Source organism: Crocuta crocuta, unplaced genomic scaffold (assembly GCF_008692635.1).
Source record: "Crocuta crocuta isolate KB4526 unplaced genomic scaffold, BGI_CrCroc_1.0 scaffold129, whole genome shotgun sequence".
NCBI lineage: Eukaryota > Metazoa > Chordata > Mammalia > Carnivora > Hyaenidae > Crocuta > Crocuta crocuta.
The window spans coordinates 10,077,135-10,092,037 of NW_027551571.1; the positions used below are offsets into that span (position 1 = coordinate 10,077,135).

Below are 14,903 nucleotides of genomic sequence, written 5' to 3' on the forward strand. Positions count from 1 at the left end.
AACTCCTCATTCCTCATGCCTAGTCACACTCAATCCTGGCAGTCACCGCAGAAGGAGAAGATGAACAGAGCACGCTCTGCATGGCCCAGTGCTACCCAAATGTTAGAGCTGATTATCTTTCCCTGGCAGATGGGAAGAAGTACAGTAAAGGGCCAAGAATACAGGCGTTGAGATCAGACAGAACAGGGTTCGAACTCCAGTACTATAGTTCCCAAGCCGGGTGACCTTAATAGGATATGTGACCTCCTCTCAAGCAGAGAACGGTAACGACTTTGCAAGCCGCTCTAAAAGTCACGTGCACTTAATACACATGCCTCAGTCCCCTCTTCTTCCCTCCCTGATGCCCCAGACAACGAGGAGTTATCTTTAAAGGAAAGGAGCCCTAATTCATAGAGAGACTTTCCAAGGTTTCCAAATAGTTGCAGAACTGAGTACGACGGACGCTCTCTCAGCCTGAAAAGGTGCATCAAGCTCTATTAGAACATTTCCGATCTCTTGCTTATGTCCAGACAAACATGCTTGTGACTCATATGCTTCCATATGAGAAGCAGCAGGCTGGTCAGAAAGCACTGTGAGCGAAGTACAGCAAGCAGATTAGTACAAAACAGTATCACTCTAAAAGTACCAGGCTGCACTGTGCGGAAACCTTTCCATCATTCTGAGCAAACCATCTTGCTTGCATCCAGTGGGGGGTGGGGCGGCAGCAGGGTCTGGTCCTTCATCATTCATGGCGAGAACGGTGGACAAGCTCAGGGGTCCTGGCCTTGCCATTTTAGAGGTGACCTTAGATACGTTTCTAAAAATTGAATATTCATTTATTCAACAGATATTTACTGAGTGTCCGTAAGATCCCTGTTCTCATGTTATTTATATTCTAATGGAAGAAGAAAGACATCATATAATAGACTGACAGACAGAAGGACTGGCAGGGAGAAGCGAGCAGATAGTGGTGATCAGAAGAAAAGAGGTTATGAGATGGATGGTGACTGGGGCCTAATTTAGGAAGCAGTATTTTAGAAATGGTGACATTTAAGCTAAAATCAGAGGGAGTAACTTCTTTCTGGACATCATGTCCTTTTCTATAAAATGTGACTTTGGAACTGGCATGCTTTTGAAAGTCTCATCTGGTTCCAGGAATCGGTTTCCATGGCTATTAAAGATATAGCACATGTATGGATAATTCATATGTGTGGGATATATCATATGTGTGTGGGTGCGTATATTTTTAACATCAAATCTTATCCTACACTTGATTACGCAAACCATTTAGGGCAGTGAGTCTTAGCTTTGAAGACATTTAAGGCAACAGTAAATTCTTTGTAAGAAACTAAATCTAGCTTTGCATCCTGAACCTGTTCTCCTGCTCCTGGTCTGAGCTCTGATAAAGAAGTGTGTATTTTGTTAACATTTTGGCAAAACGAAGCCAAACTGGCCTTTTTGACCAGAAGAGTTAATATGCCCTTCCATGTCTCAATGTAGGCAAAATGCATGAATCTGTGATAAGATCAGAAGTTTCCTTAAACTAATTTTTCTAGTGATTGCTTACAACCATAAACCCAGGCAGATGGAAATTTTAAAAGATGCAACTCTGAGTCACATGTCCCTTTTTATACAAAAACAGAAAAAACAATAAGGTGACGGGGTATGGAGGTTTTTAAGGAAACATCAGTATTTGACCCATATTTTTCATGCACCAGTTAACTAGAAAATTACAAAACCCGAAAAACTCAGATAAACTGTACCAAGGGAATGAACACAATACGTCTCTCCCTTCCCCCTCCACGCGCCCTCTCCCCTCCCTTCTCTCCTTCCCTCCATGCTGGGGCACTTTTCTGGAAATGGAAAGGAAGGCCTCTCAAGCTGTTGAAAGATGAGGGCCTCTGAATTTTTAATTCTGTTAACTAATCATTAGAAAACTAGAAATTGCTGCCTCTCTGAGAACCAGTGAGGTAGCAGGCTCCACAGACTGTGTTTAATTTTGCAGGAGCTGGCTGGTTTCCCAGCAACACATTGATTTGTAGGGCCACTACTTTGGGCACCTCGAGGATAATTAAATATTAAGTCCCTCTTTGATGTATGCAAAGTCGGCCTAAGAGGATTACCAGCCACAGCGAAGGTAGCAGTCCTACATTTTCTGGTAATTGAACATCGCAATATCATTATCTATTCTTATCTTTGCTCTGTAAGAAGCTGCCTCTATCCTTAATATTACCTTTGAGAATGGAGAAAGGGACAGGGAGTAGAGAAGACGAGAGCCTGTGTAGTCAACGTTTTGGGGTCTTCTAGGGCGTTGGGATGTGGAGATGAAGAAGAGTCGAATGTGTGTGGAAGAAAAAACAGTGAGCAAACCACCCTCTGTCTCCTCCAGTGCAAGGTTCAACTTGGCGCACCGAGTAGTCGAGGCTCACGGTGTTGGGAGCCACTGTGAACTCACTAGTTGAGAAAACTCCTTGTGAGGTTAAGGCAAGTTTGTACGGTCTCCTGCTGTCAGATGAGGACCTATATCCACCTCTACTCAATGGTTTCTGCTTGAGCACGGACCCCCAAAGCACCTTGTTGACTGGCATCCGGGAGTGACTTATTCTGGCCCTGGTATGATGGCTGCACCTGGTGAAGGAAACTGTTGTGGCTTGGAAAAACGTTGATGCTTAGTAATCTGGAAATAGTGATCAGGACTGAGTAATCAATGACACGTAAAGGTCAGCCATTGCTTTCGGGTTTACATTAAGAAAATAATAACTTTGGTACAGACTGATGTACTATTCCTGGGCATGGATGACGTTATAGGAACTATGAGCCCCGTGGCTAATGTTTAGATGTTTTCTTTTGTGGTTATAGGAGCAAACACTGTGTTTCCTAAAAAACCTGTTTTTCTTAATACTTCCCATTAAGTGATAAACAGGCTACTGACCCCTGCTCACAAACAACTAACTTTTGCCTTTACTATGCTAAAAGCATTATCCTGTTTGTATTTGAATACTAAAGATACCTTCCTTCCTCCTATGATGAGCATGAGTACCCTTATCTAAATCATAATAATAAGGCTATGCATATCAATGTTCTGGAAAGTGTTTACTGATTAAAACATTTATCATCTGAATGTCACTTCTGTGCTATCTCCCAAACACTTAATCATAAAATAAAGTTGAGTCTCTGACAATGCGGAGATGCCTGCCTGGTGATCAGAAAGAATCTCAGTGGCTCTCTCATCCCTCTCTCGCCAACACCGTCCATCCTTCAGGGACCCCTGGACCTGCTGGAGCTGGACTCCGGCATCACGGTTTAGGAATCTTCTCCAAGATGATGAAGCAACGGCGAGGAGAGAGGGTGGCCAAGACATATGTTTCTGAAGGATTTGTCCCCCCAGAGCCAATGATCTTTCTACTGCTCGAGTGAAAGGTAACACAGTTTTTTAAAAACAATCATGGAGACGGCTTCTGATTTAACCTATGAGCACACTTCTGTAACACTCTACAAGTTGCTACTGTTCCCATTGTGAAGCCACAATTTTTCTGCATTCGCTTTCCATGCAGCAAACAGTTATTTACGGTCATAAACAGAGTTCCCTGGCCAAATTCACTTGCCCTCCAAAACAGATGGGACACAGCAATGGCAGGCTGACAGAGAATACTTAATTTTTATAGGAGGAGGAGGAGATTCTCACTGATTTAATTTATTTTGGGAGGAAGACTATAGGTGAATGATGAAATTAAGCTACTATGGTAGTTTTCTTATGTCCACTACCAAATACTTTAAAGAAAAGTTGGATAGCTTCCAAGGGCAAGGGAATTGCTCTTATATGAGGACAAAGTAGGAGGGGGGAGAAGTTAAAAGGGGTAAGGAGGCACGGGATGAGTTTTACTGGAATCAGAGAGGTCAGGAGAGACGTTTTCTAAGGGCCTGAAAAAGTTTTCACCACCAGAGGAAACAGTGGTGAAAGGAAACTCGCCATACACACTGTGCAAAGGAGAGAAACCAGACTGTGCTCAGCGAAATGGTCACAGGCCAATTTAGAAAAGTACACAGAAAAGGAATCTTAACAAAAAGGCTGAGCCTCCTTAAATCCTCCATTTGGAAAAGTTTTGCTATAAAGAAATTATTATTATTATTTTTTTTGGTTTTATTTAATTTTGAGACAGAGAGAGACAGAGCATGAGTGGGGGAGGGGCAGAGAGAGAGGGAGATATAGAATCTGAAACAGGCTCCAGGCTCTGAGCTGTCAGCACAGAACCTGATGCGGGACTCGAACCCACGAACCGTGAGATCATGACCTGAGCTGAAGTTGGACGCTTAACCAACCGAGCCACCCGGACCCCCCACCCTTTTTTTTTACTTTTTTTTGGGGGTTTTATTTAATTTTGAGACAGAGAGACAGAGCATGAGTGGGGGAGGGGCAGAGAGAGAGGGAGGCAGAGAATCCGAAACAGGCTCCATGCTGTAAAGAAATTAAAATCTCAGAAATATCCAGAAATCACTGAAATCATATAAGAGTTGGAACTTGTTCTCTGGGTAAGTGGAACATTAAGAAAAACTTAAAAGAAGAGATCATGGTTAAACTCCTACTATTTCTGAAGCATTCTGGCCCAAATAAGAAAGTATATGTTCTACTGTTTCAACGTGACAGGTAGGACGGGTGTCTTCCCCTTTCCCTGGCCTCCACGCTACATGGTATTATTTCTGGTATACTGATCTGACATAGCACGAAGTGAGGCTACAACCAGAGAAACTGGCCTCATCTTTCTGCCAGGCTTCAGCCAACAGTGAAGATGAAACTGAGTAAGGTCGAGAAGTTAAAAAATGGAGGTTCTGTCACAGAAAAGTACCTAACAGTAGGGATGTTCATTTGTTGCAGAAGGAGTCATAATCCAAGATTCCATGTGGCGAAAATAACATGACCTAATTTTGAGTTTAACTCAGAGATGCTACCTGTACCTTCCCACTGCTAAAAACAAGCATACCTGTAATGTTTACTGTACCAGAAGCCTGGGATAGATTTTGTAGTCCATTGCATTTGTGTTCATAGACTGCTCCTTAGTGATCCCTTCATGTAAATCAAGGCAAAATGTTGAGACTAAATACGTTAGTAAGGCCATGGGGCTTCAGAAAGAGTATTATTCAGATACCAGTAACTTTTAATACAACCCAGTTCGGCAATTTGGCGAGATTAGAGAATCCCTGATAAGTCCATCTTTTCTGAATCTCAAATTCTCTGACTCTAAAGACTAGATAAGAGTATTTACCCATTTCTCTCATATAGGTAAATAAGAATATGTAAGATAATAATTATGAAGATGTTCTGAGTTGAGTCTCAAGATATTCTTAATATCTGACTCATTTTTTAAGAGAGAAACTCATTGTTCTTTCAATGTAGTAATAAGGACATAATACTAATTAGAAAGCAAAGCTTTAAAACTAGAAGGTAAACTGAGTTGCTATCATTCTTCCAGGAAACTCTCTTGCAGAGCAGATTAGATGGGAAGCCTTATTTTATTGGTGTATGGTCTGCCAGCTGACACCCTTGACTGAGATTACTGACCCTTACATCCTATGTCTTCAGGATATACCAATTTAGAGTTGGAGCTAAACTTCAACGGCCACCATATTTCTTTGATTCAGGAATCAGCACTCTCGTTTACTCAATCAACAAGTATTTGAGCTCCAAATATGAGTACAGCATACTTAGGGGGATTCAAAAGACAATACATCCTCCAGAGCTTCTGAATTTTCACAGTAGTGGGGAGACAAGAGAGGAGACAAGACTGTGATGATGATGATGATGATGATACAGATAAAGCTGGAACGTGTGGAGTTCAAGGTCTAGTTAAGTTTGAAGGTTTCAAAGAGGTGACAGACCAAGTGAGCCTTGAAGGATGAATAGAGAAAAAGATCTCGTGTGTGTGCTATATTGTCGATCTAGATACAGAAGAGAGAGAGGGCACCTGCCTGCCTGGGCAGAGTATGAAAAAAAGTGAATTAGCTGAACTGCGCACTGCATTTCCATTTAGATCTGCATTTCTCCAGGGACAGGGAGAGCTGCGATAATTAACGAATACTGTCAGGAATCCTGACTATATCCTAGGAAGAGAAAAATGCCACACACATGTGAGGTGAATGAGACATCACTCCAGGCATGTCCAAACATAGGGAAAAATACAAACCAGTTCAATCCAATACAACCCAAACATATTTACCCAATAGCCAAACACAGTGTAAAGTCCACATTACCAAGCTGATTATTCACTGGAGGGGGTTTTAAAGTAATTGAGAAATGACCTCCAATTATTTTTAATTGGAAAACCATTCAATAACCAGTCAGATGCTCCCTTACCTGTCTCTGGGGCCAAGTGGCTTTGAGAATCGCTTCCGTTCTAAAGAACACAAGGAGCTTGCCATCCTCCTCAGTCAGGTTAAACGACTGTCCCAAAATCTGCAGCACCTGAATGCGGGGCCTCACGGGCCAGGCGTCGTCAGCACAGAAAGGCCGCAGCCACTCCAGGAGGTCATCCGAGGAGACCAGGTCCTCCCTGAAGGGCAAAGTCAAGGATTAGAGAGAGACTCCTAAGTCTTCTTTAAAAAATTCCAGTAATCCAATATGGTGACTGACCCAAAGACTTGTTTGGTGGGTGACTTTGTTCTGTTCCTATTAAGAAGAGAAATTTAGGTTCCATCTAAATGGCTTAAGGAGGTCATGTTAGGCATTTACCAACTACGTAAAATGAATGCACTTTTTACACATTTTTATAGTATCATACTGAGTTACATAAAGCAGAGGAAAAACAGTCATGTTCTTAGCTACTATATTTCTTACGAAAAGTTGAATAAAAGTTTAATAGCTTACTTTTATTAATGCTACTAACAGAGGTAGGCATCATCTAAGTAATTTCATGTAAACAATTACTAGTTGACAGTAACTATGCAAAATTGATATTATAAATATTCCATTTTTTAAAGGTTTTTTTCATTTGTAGAGATAACTGACATATAACATTATATAAGTTTAAGATGAATAACATAATGATTTGATATATGTATATATTGTGGAATGATTGCTAATAATAAGTTAACACCCATTACCTGACATAGTTACAAACCTTTTTCTCGAGATTAGAATTTTTTAGATCTACAGTTTTAGTAACCTTCAAACATATAATAGAGCATTGTTAACTATAGTCCTTATGCTATACATATAAATTCCCTTTTATAGATGAGGAAATAGGCTTTAAGGAAGGGCTATGATACGCCCACAGACATCTAGAATAGTGCAATATGACCTCAAAGTCCATGTTCTTTCTACAGTTTTCTCTCTGACAGAATTTCAACATGGGGTAGGAGTATCAAGTTTTGTACTCCCCTAAAGATAAAATATGAGTGGGTGGTTATTAAAGACCTGTGAAGTCGGAAAGGCTTCAGAGAAGGGAATATGTGTACAACTTTCTATCCAGTGCTAGAATCTCTTCTCTTGTAATCCCAAATGGGCCATCTCAGGAAAACTGGTTTGATGAGGAGGTCAATGAATTACTATTGATTACCGGTAAAAGGTCTCATATGGATACGTCACTTGCACAAGGCCCTGGAGAGCAGGGCTAAAGCATTGACTCACATAGGTTTTGCCATAATGACCTCTTTATGAGACTTCCAGCAATAAATCACCAAGACCAAGTCCCAAATTCCATGACCTAACAAGACCACAGGATATTTTTAAAAATTCTACAATACCACTGAGTGTTTCAGTTACCACGCATTCTATAATACATTTGTCAGTACAGTTTCATAAAAATTCAAATTAAAAAACAGTTCCTTATTTGTCTTTAGGAATAAAAGAAATTCTAAAATGCCATGGACAAGTGGCTTAAGCATTTTCTAAATCTACAAAGTCGTTTGTCAGTTATACCTATGAGTGGCCTTGATGTGTGTCAAAAACGGCAAAATCGGGGTACAAGAAAAGCAGACCACCACCAAGATTTCTTGGAAATCTATGTGCAAAGTGAGCAGACAGTATCATGTGGGGGGGCAAGTATTTGGGGGGAACGTGATGGACCTTGAGCTCCGGCCCCCCCATGTGCTAACAACTCTAGATAAACACCATGACTGTCATCATTCCCATTTTACAGTGAAGTAGACATAGATCCTGAAAGTGTGTCTCTTGAAGTCTGTGAAACCAAGGTGACGTATAGAAAGTAATGAGCCACAGTAGATGGCATGGAGGAAGTACTTAATAAATAGTAAGCATCATCTGCATAAAGATCATTATGATTATTATCATTAAGTGTCATGAAAGCACTAGTTTGTGCAGGATGGATACAGGGATGAAAATCACAGGAGTCCTGCTTTCAGAGAACTAATATTGTCCAGAAAGATTTTAAAAGTGACTATTATTCAAATTACTAATATACGTAAATATGAACAATCTTTTTGGAGGAAGAGAGAGTAGGCCAGGGAAGGCTTCACTGAGGCCGTGGCATTTGAACAGGATCATAAAGGACAAGTGGGCTGCATGTCAATGGAAAGGCGGGAAAATATCATCCAGATCAAGAGACCAGCGAGAAAAAGAGTCAAGGATTTCAAAGGACAGAGCGCGTCCAGGGAGCGATGAAAGAGCAGATGTGGGGCGGGAAATGAGAGGAGAGGGCTCCGGTGGCCAGTAAGGCCTCCTCAGCTGAGTAACCGAGAGCAGGCACCCATGGCTGCAAAAGCGGTGCAGCTTCCTGCTTTGATATTTGATAGCACAGGCTCTGCAGCCGTCAGGCCCACATTCAGTTCCCAGAATCCCCTCTTCCTGACAGTGTGTCGCTGACCGGAAGTCATTTAATGGCTCAGAGCCTCGGTTCCTTATTTGTACATTGGAGAGAGATACCAACCCCTTACTCATGAAGGTTTTGAGAATGAAACAAATAGGTAAATACTAAATTTAAAGCACATAATACATGCTCAGACCTACAACTAGGTGCTTCAATTAGTTGGCAGCCATTATTATGGAGGACGTTTGGTCTTGGTGTGGATGAGAACACTGAGGGTTTCTGAGCACTGAGACATCATAATCATGTTAAGTGATTAGAGAAGTCAACAGCCCGGGCCAGGCTCAGGCTCTTTCTGGTGAGGCCTGCAGGCGGTATAATTAGGAGAAGAGGGGTTTAAAGCACATTTTTGGCCTGGAATCCAAAGCACTATGCTGTCACCCAAGTGCCAGGTGAGGAGCAAGCAGCTGGACGAGCTGGAAGGGGAAGAAGGGGGAGTCCCAGAGTTCTAACCAGAACCCAAGACCTGACCAGGGTGAACAAGAATGACAACAATAGTAATAACTTATGAAAGTTACTATGAGATAAGAATGAAATCATTTCATCATAACTACCTCTTTTACGAGTTCTGTTATCGTCTCTGATCTGCAGTCAAGTTTAATGTCTAAGGAGTGAAGCCAGTTTTTGAACTTGGACTATCTTTCTGCCTTTATCAATTACTGCACTATTACTGAACCAAATAGGGGGTATGTTCCAGAACACTATGGCAGCTGATTAAAATTATTTAGATACTGATGTGATAGAGAAAGATTATTATAATGCTTTCCAAGTCAAACTGAGTTCAAGTCCATTTACATTGGAGTTCACTGTGCAGTGGATAACACTTGGTATTTTGGAGGAAACTACTTAACTGTGGGTTGACAGTTCAAACACATAATCAAATTGTGAAAACTCATCCCCAGAACAGACATGCTGTGTTTCAGAAGCACCATGTTCCAGATGAGCTTCACCGTATATCCATGTGAATACTGGTGTTTAATAAGACAACACAGCAACGAAAGGCAGCTCTATGGGAAAACTACCCAAGGATATGGCCTACATGCTATCTCCCAAAGATTTCAGCTGCAAAATGGTTAACATTTTAATTTAAACCTGAGTTTTTAAAATCCACAGTCACTCTCATGACTCATCAAATACTCATATACACCCATGTACAGAGAAAAGAGCAGGATTTTTGATAAAATGGTAACAAATTGGTAAATCAAGGGGAAGCATACATAGGCATTATTTTTTTCTATCCTTGCAACTTTTCTCTGGGTTTGAAATGTTTGAAGTAAATAGGTGGGTGAAAAATAAACAGTTATGACTTTCATAATNGGCTGGGAGAATTTAATGAGCTTAGGAATAAAAAAAACATTATTTCAAAACATTTTTACTTTATTATGAAAGTCATACAAATGTTTTTAAAAAGTTATAAAACAGATAAAAGAAAAAAAGGCTCATAGTTTCACTGCAAATACATGGACATTTTCCACCTTTTCCTCTGTAGTGAGGATTTTCTGGGGAGGAGGTTTTTTTATTTAAAAATTAAACATTTTTTTAATGTTTTTATTTTTGGAGAGAGAGAGAGAGAGCATGAGCAAGGGAGAGGCAGAGAGAGGGGGAAACACAGAATCTGAAGCACCCTCCAGGCTCTGAGCTGTCAGCACAGAGCCTGACATGGGACTTGAACTCACGAACCGTGAGATCATGACCTGAGCTGAAGTCACGCTTAACTGACTGAGCCACCCAGGCACCCCAGGGGGAGGAGGTTTTTATACTGCATAGAGGAACTTACTACTCTATTTAAAGAAAAATTAACTACTAGAGGAAACACATATTCATATAATTGGTTTTGGATCAAAAAATAAGGAGTCCTCTGAAATAGCTCTATTAATGGAGAAGAACAGCAGCAGCGACAAGAATAGCAAAAATATGCTCGCCAAACGGTTAGTTCTATTAGGTGATGGAGCACGACAGGACATTCACAAAAGGAAGGGAGATGTCAACCAAACAAAGGCAATGACTGAATCAAAGCAAAAAGACCGATTTTGAGAAGATTTATAAGCTAATCCTTGGTAAAAGAATTTTCAGATTCTGCATGGCATATTCATAACCGGAGAACTCAATCTGGCATTTAAATAGTGAAGAGACATAAAAAGAGATAGTAAACACTAAAAGCACTTTATACAATCATGATGCACTACACAAAATGAAATTACTGTTCTTATTTGAGAACGGGTGAAGGAAAGAAACTGCATTCAGATAAGAAAAACACAGACCACTGTGATTTCTTGTAAACATAAATGTCACAGAATCTGAATGTCTGAAGGGAAAAGAAAGAAGGTCGCTTAGTTGAATCTTCTGTATTCTAGTTACAAACCAGCAGCCAAATTTTTGTGGTGCCTTGCATGGTATTTGTTGATGTTTCAAAATCTAAATATTTTATAGAAAAATCAAGATTTTCCAGCTCCTCTTTCTGCCCTCCCCCCAGCTGTACTGAGATATTAGTGATTTACGGCACTAAGTTTAAGGTGTAGAGCATAATGATTTGACTTACATGTATTGTGAAATGATTACACAATAAGTTAACATCCATCACCTCGTCTGGATGGAAAAAAAAATCTTTTCCCTTGTGATGAGATCTCTTCGGATCTATTCCCCTAACAACCCAGCCCCTCTTGAAAAGCTGAAAGGAAAGGACACACGGGCCGCTGTTGCCTTTAGACAAGACCTGTGTGAGCTCCTGTGACCCTCGGCGGCTACCACCTCCGACCTCTCCTTAAGCCCAGCGCCCCTTGCTCATGTCCATTACTTGCCTGGCCTCAGTGAGAAATGACTGTGCAAACCCTGATCTGTAAAATGCCCGGGGAGATTAAAGAGGGAGGGAGGAGGAGCGAGCAAGTAAATGTAAGTGAGCCAATGGTGAGAGACACCAATGCTCATATTCTAAGAGGGTCCCTTATAATCGATCCACACACCGCGCACACTTTGCTTCCTGCATAGGGAGCTGGGTGGCATGGACATCCCAGGGTGTGGTCCCTCCTCTTTATTAGCTCCCATGAAATAACTGGGGCACCCGGCAAGCAACAGGAAGGAGAGAACTGCAAATAAATGAGGGCAGGAGACGTCAGTGGTATTGCAGGAGTGTAGAAAGTGTGACTTTCTTCAGATAATTAACAGAGTCAAATTCTATGAAAAGAAAAAATCCTCACAAAGGAAACAATTTCGATGTGCACACAATTCCAATCTCCAGTCTTAACCTTTGACAAATACTACAAACTTCTTTGTTGGCTGCTCTTGAATGTATGCCAACCCAGAATCTCCTCCTGAGGTTCATTTATCAATAAAAGCCTGGGTTCATCTCACTAGAATGAGGCAGGGATGCCAGCTATTAAGTCGTAAATAGGGCCGGACGTGGCCCCGAGAAATACGGCAGTGATAGAGTGCCCGGTGATCACAGCTGTTAGCAGGGCTCAGTATCACAGCACACAGTGCTCAGACACTGGGGGTGTTCAGAGGGCATCTCATGACTTCTTCTGTCCCAGAGCATGAAGACTAAGAAGAAATCAGATTCTATTTGCTTTTGTGGGCTTTCTTTCTTCTTTTATTTTCTGTGCTTAAAAAATACTGTGAAATCCCTAGGTAATACCAAAGAGCTCAGTGCAGTCTGAATGATCTGATGCTGTTGAACATACATGAAGTTTTTACATGGCTATAGCTGGACTGTGATTAAGGAGCAATTTAAACAAACAAAGACTTCTAAAGTACTCAATAGTTTTGGAGGAAATCTTTCTTCCTTTTTGAATAGTGCACAGAGGAATTCCTCATTAATTATCTGTTTTCTGAGTGGCTTTATTTCTGCACATCCTTTTGAGAATCACTAATATGCTGGTTCGCATTTGTGGGTCATTCCTATTAGGAAACTGTCTGAAGGTGTACGAAGGCCGGGAACAGAAGAGGAAATGAGGCCAAGGCAGAGAGAAGTAGACAGAGAAGGTGAGAAAACTGAGGGAGGTCATGCCTGAAGACCTTGATCCATGAAGTTCAGTCCATGGACGGGGAAGCACGTGGGAGCCAGTTACAAATGCAGAATTTCGGGCCCTACCTGGACCTACTCTAGTAAAATCTATATTTTAATAAGACCCCCAGGCAGTTCCTGTGCACAATGGCATTTGAGCAGGGCTGCCTCATTGACCGTCCATGGCAGGCTCTTTAATGTCAGAAGCAGATGAGATATGGGGAGAGAAATTCGTAGCATGTCCGTAGCTGGGTGACCCCACACACATAACAAAACCCATCTAAGCATCGTTTCCTAATCTATAAAATGGAGACAATAATAGTAGAATAGGGAGGTTGTGAGGACTCGGTGAGTTGTTGAATAGCACTAGGTGATCGATGCTCGTTACTTTTTTGTTTTTAAATGCATGATGGTATTTTCTTAGTTCCAGGTTTAACAAATATATTGCTTTAGAAAAATACTGTTAGCTACTGGAGGTTTTTAAATCCATTTTTCTTAAGCAAACTAATCAATGAATTCTTAACACAAACAGGAAATTTGGATTATATTCTTAAAACATGTTACAGGCATACACAAAAAATGGGAGAAAACATACTCATGAATGTAACATGCACAAGCCTCTCAATAATTCATCACCCTTATCTTGTTTTCAATTGTAGAGGTTATATAAGATTTTTGACATTGTTTCAAATTCTTACAATACTTAGGCCTGACGTCAGGAGGCAAGACTGTGGTTACACTGGAAAGGAAGTCTGTCTGTCCGACCCTCTGGAGGCATGGGCGGCCTGCCTGGGTGTGGTGGGCAGGTTGGCTTACACTCAGTGCAGGTAAGAGAGCAGAGCGAGGGAAGGGGCTTTCTGAATGGGGCAGAAGCTACAGCTCAATGGCAAATCATCCTTGTACCAATACAGGAAGTCAAAGGAGGACGTGCCCATGAAGGCAATAAGCTGTCTAAAAATCAGGCACAAAACCAAACACTTGGGTGGTAGCCATGACTCACCATGTGCAGTGTGCCTGCCAAGGACACTATGGGAGGGTGTGTGCCTAACCCAAGAGCGTGCGAGTGTGTGTGACAACGGACAGTGTGCACAGAGGAGGTGACCTGCTCTCTAAACACGCCATGGAGGGCAGTGGATGTCCCCTCTTGGGGGCCAGGACTGAGGGAGGCTGGGCACATCCCCGCAAGGGAGGATGACACACAGGCCTGGTGTGGCCTCCCGGAGGTCAGGCTAAGTGATGAGAGACTGAGAGGGTTACTTTAAAGGGTCCGAGGGGGTGCCTCAGTTGGTTAAGTGTCCAACTTCAGCTCAGGTCATGATCTCATAGTTACTGAGTTCAAGCCCCATACTGGGCTCTGCGCTGACAGCTGGGAGCCTGGAACCTGCTTCGGATTCTGTGTCTCCCTTTCTCTCTGTCCTTCCCCTGCTCATGTTCTGTCTCTGTCTCAAAAATAAATTTTAAAAAAATCCCAAACATTAAAAAATTTTTTAAAATAAAAATAAAAGGGTCCGAGTCCCCATGTCACTACAAAGACACCCCCGCCCCACCTGAGAGCTCCCTGGAAGGGAGAGTGACTCGCCCCTGTGATGCTGCCAGGCATAGTTTTGGGAAGAGAAATCTAAGCCAAGGATTTTGGTTTAACTGTGAAGATTCAAAAACTACTTGTCAGGAATAAAAGTTATGACTTTGTCTTTCTTAAGCAAAAAAAAAAAAAAAAGAGTTCACTGAAGTTTTTCTGTTAAGAAGACTTTGTCATTCTGTGTCTTCGGGATAAACAAGTAAGATCCTGTTCTGCTTCTCCATTCCCCGATGTCTTCCTCTTTGGAAATCAAAGCTTAAAAAAAACCCAAAGCAGTCTGTCTGCAAGAAGCCCAGCTTGGATCCACGTGTGTATGTGGCGGCAAACGCACTGTGAAAAACAATGCCCTCCCGGGAGGGGGCTTAGGGCCCGTTCAGGCCCCTGCCCTCCTGCGAGGCCGGGCTCCGGTTGCATTACTGCAAGCGGCTGTGCCCTAACAGGAGCGTCCCCGGGAGCGGCCGGCAGGGAAGCGGGGCACAGGCAGGCGCGGGGCGCTCGTCTGGAAGGGGCTGAGGGTCTGCAGCGGCTC

At 42.1% G+C, this 14,903-nt stretch overlaps 1 protein-coding gene across 1 annotated transcript in view; it reads right to left on the reverse strand.

Moving 5' to 3' along the window:
• The window catches only part of NBAS (NBAS subunit of NRZ tethering complex), a 334,140-nt gene that overhangs the window by 31,869 nt on the left and 287,368 nt on the right, over positions 1–14,903 (reverse strand). The window contains exon 48 of the mRNA XM_077750930.1: positions 6,329–6,524. Within this exon, the coding sequence (XP_077607056.1) occupies positions 6,329–6,524 (196 nt within the window). The remainder of the gene's footprint in view (positions 1–6,328; positions 6,525–14,903) is intronic.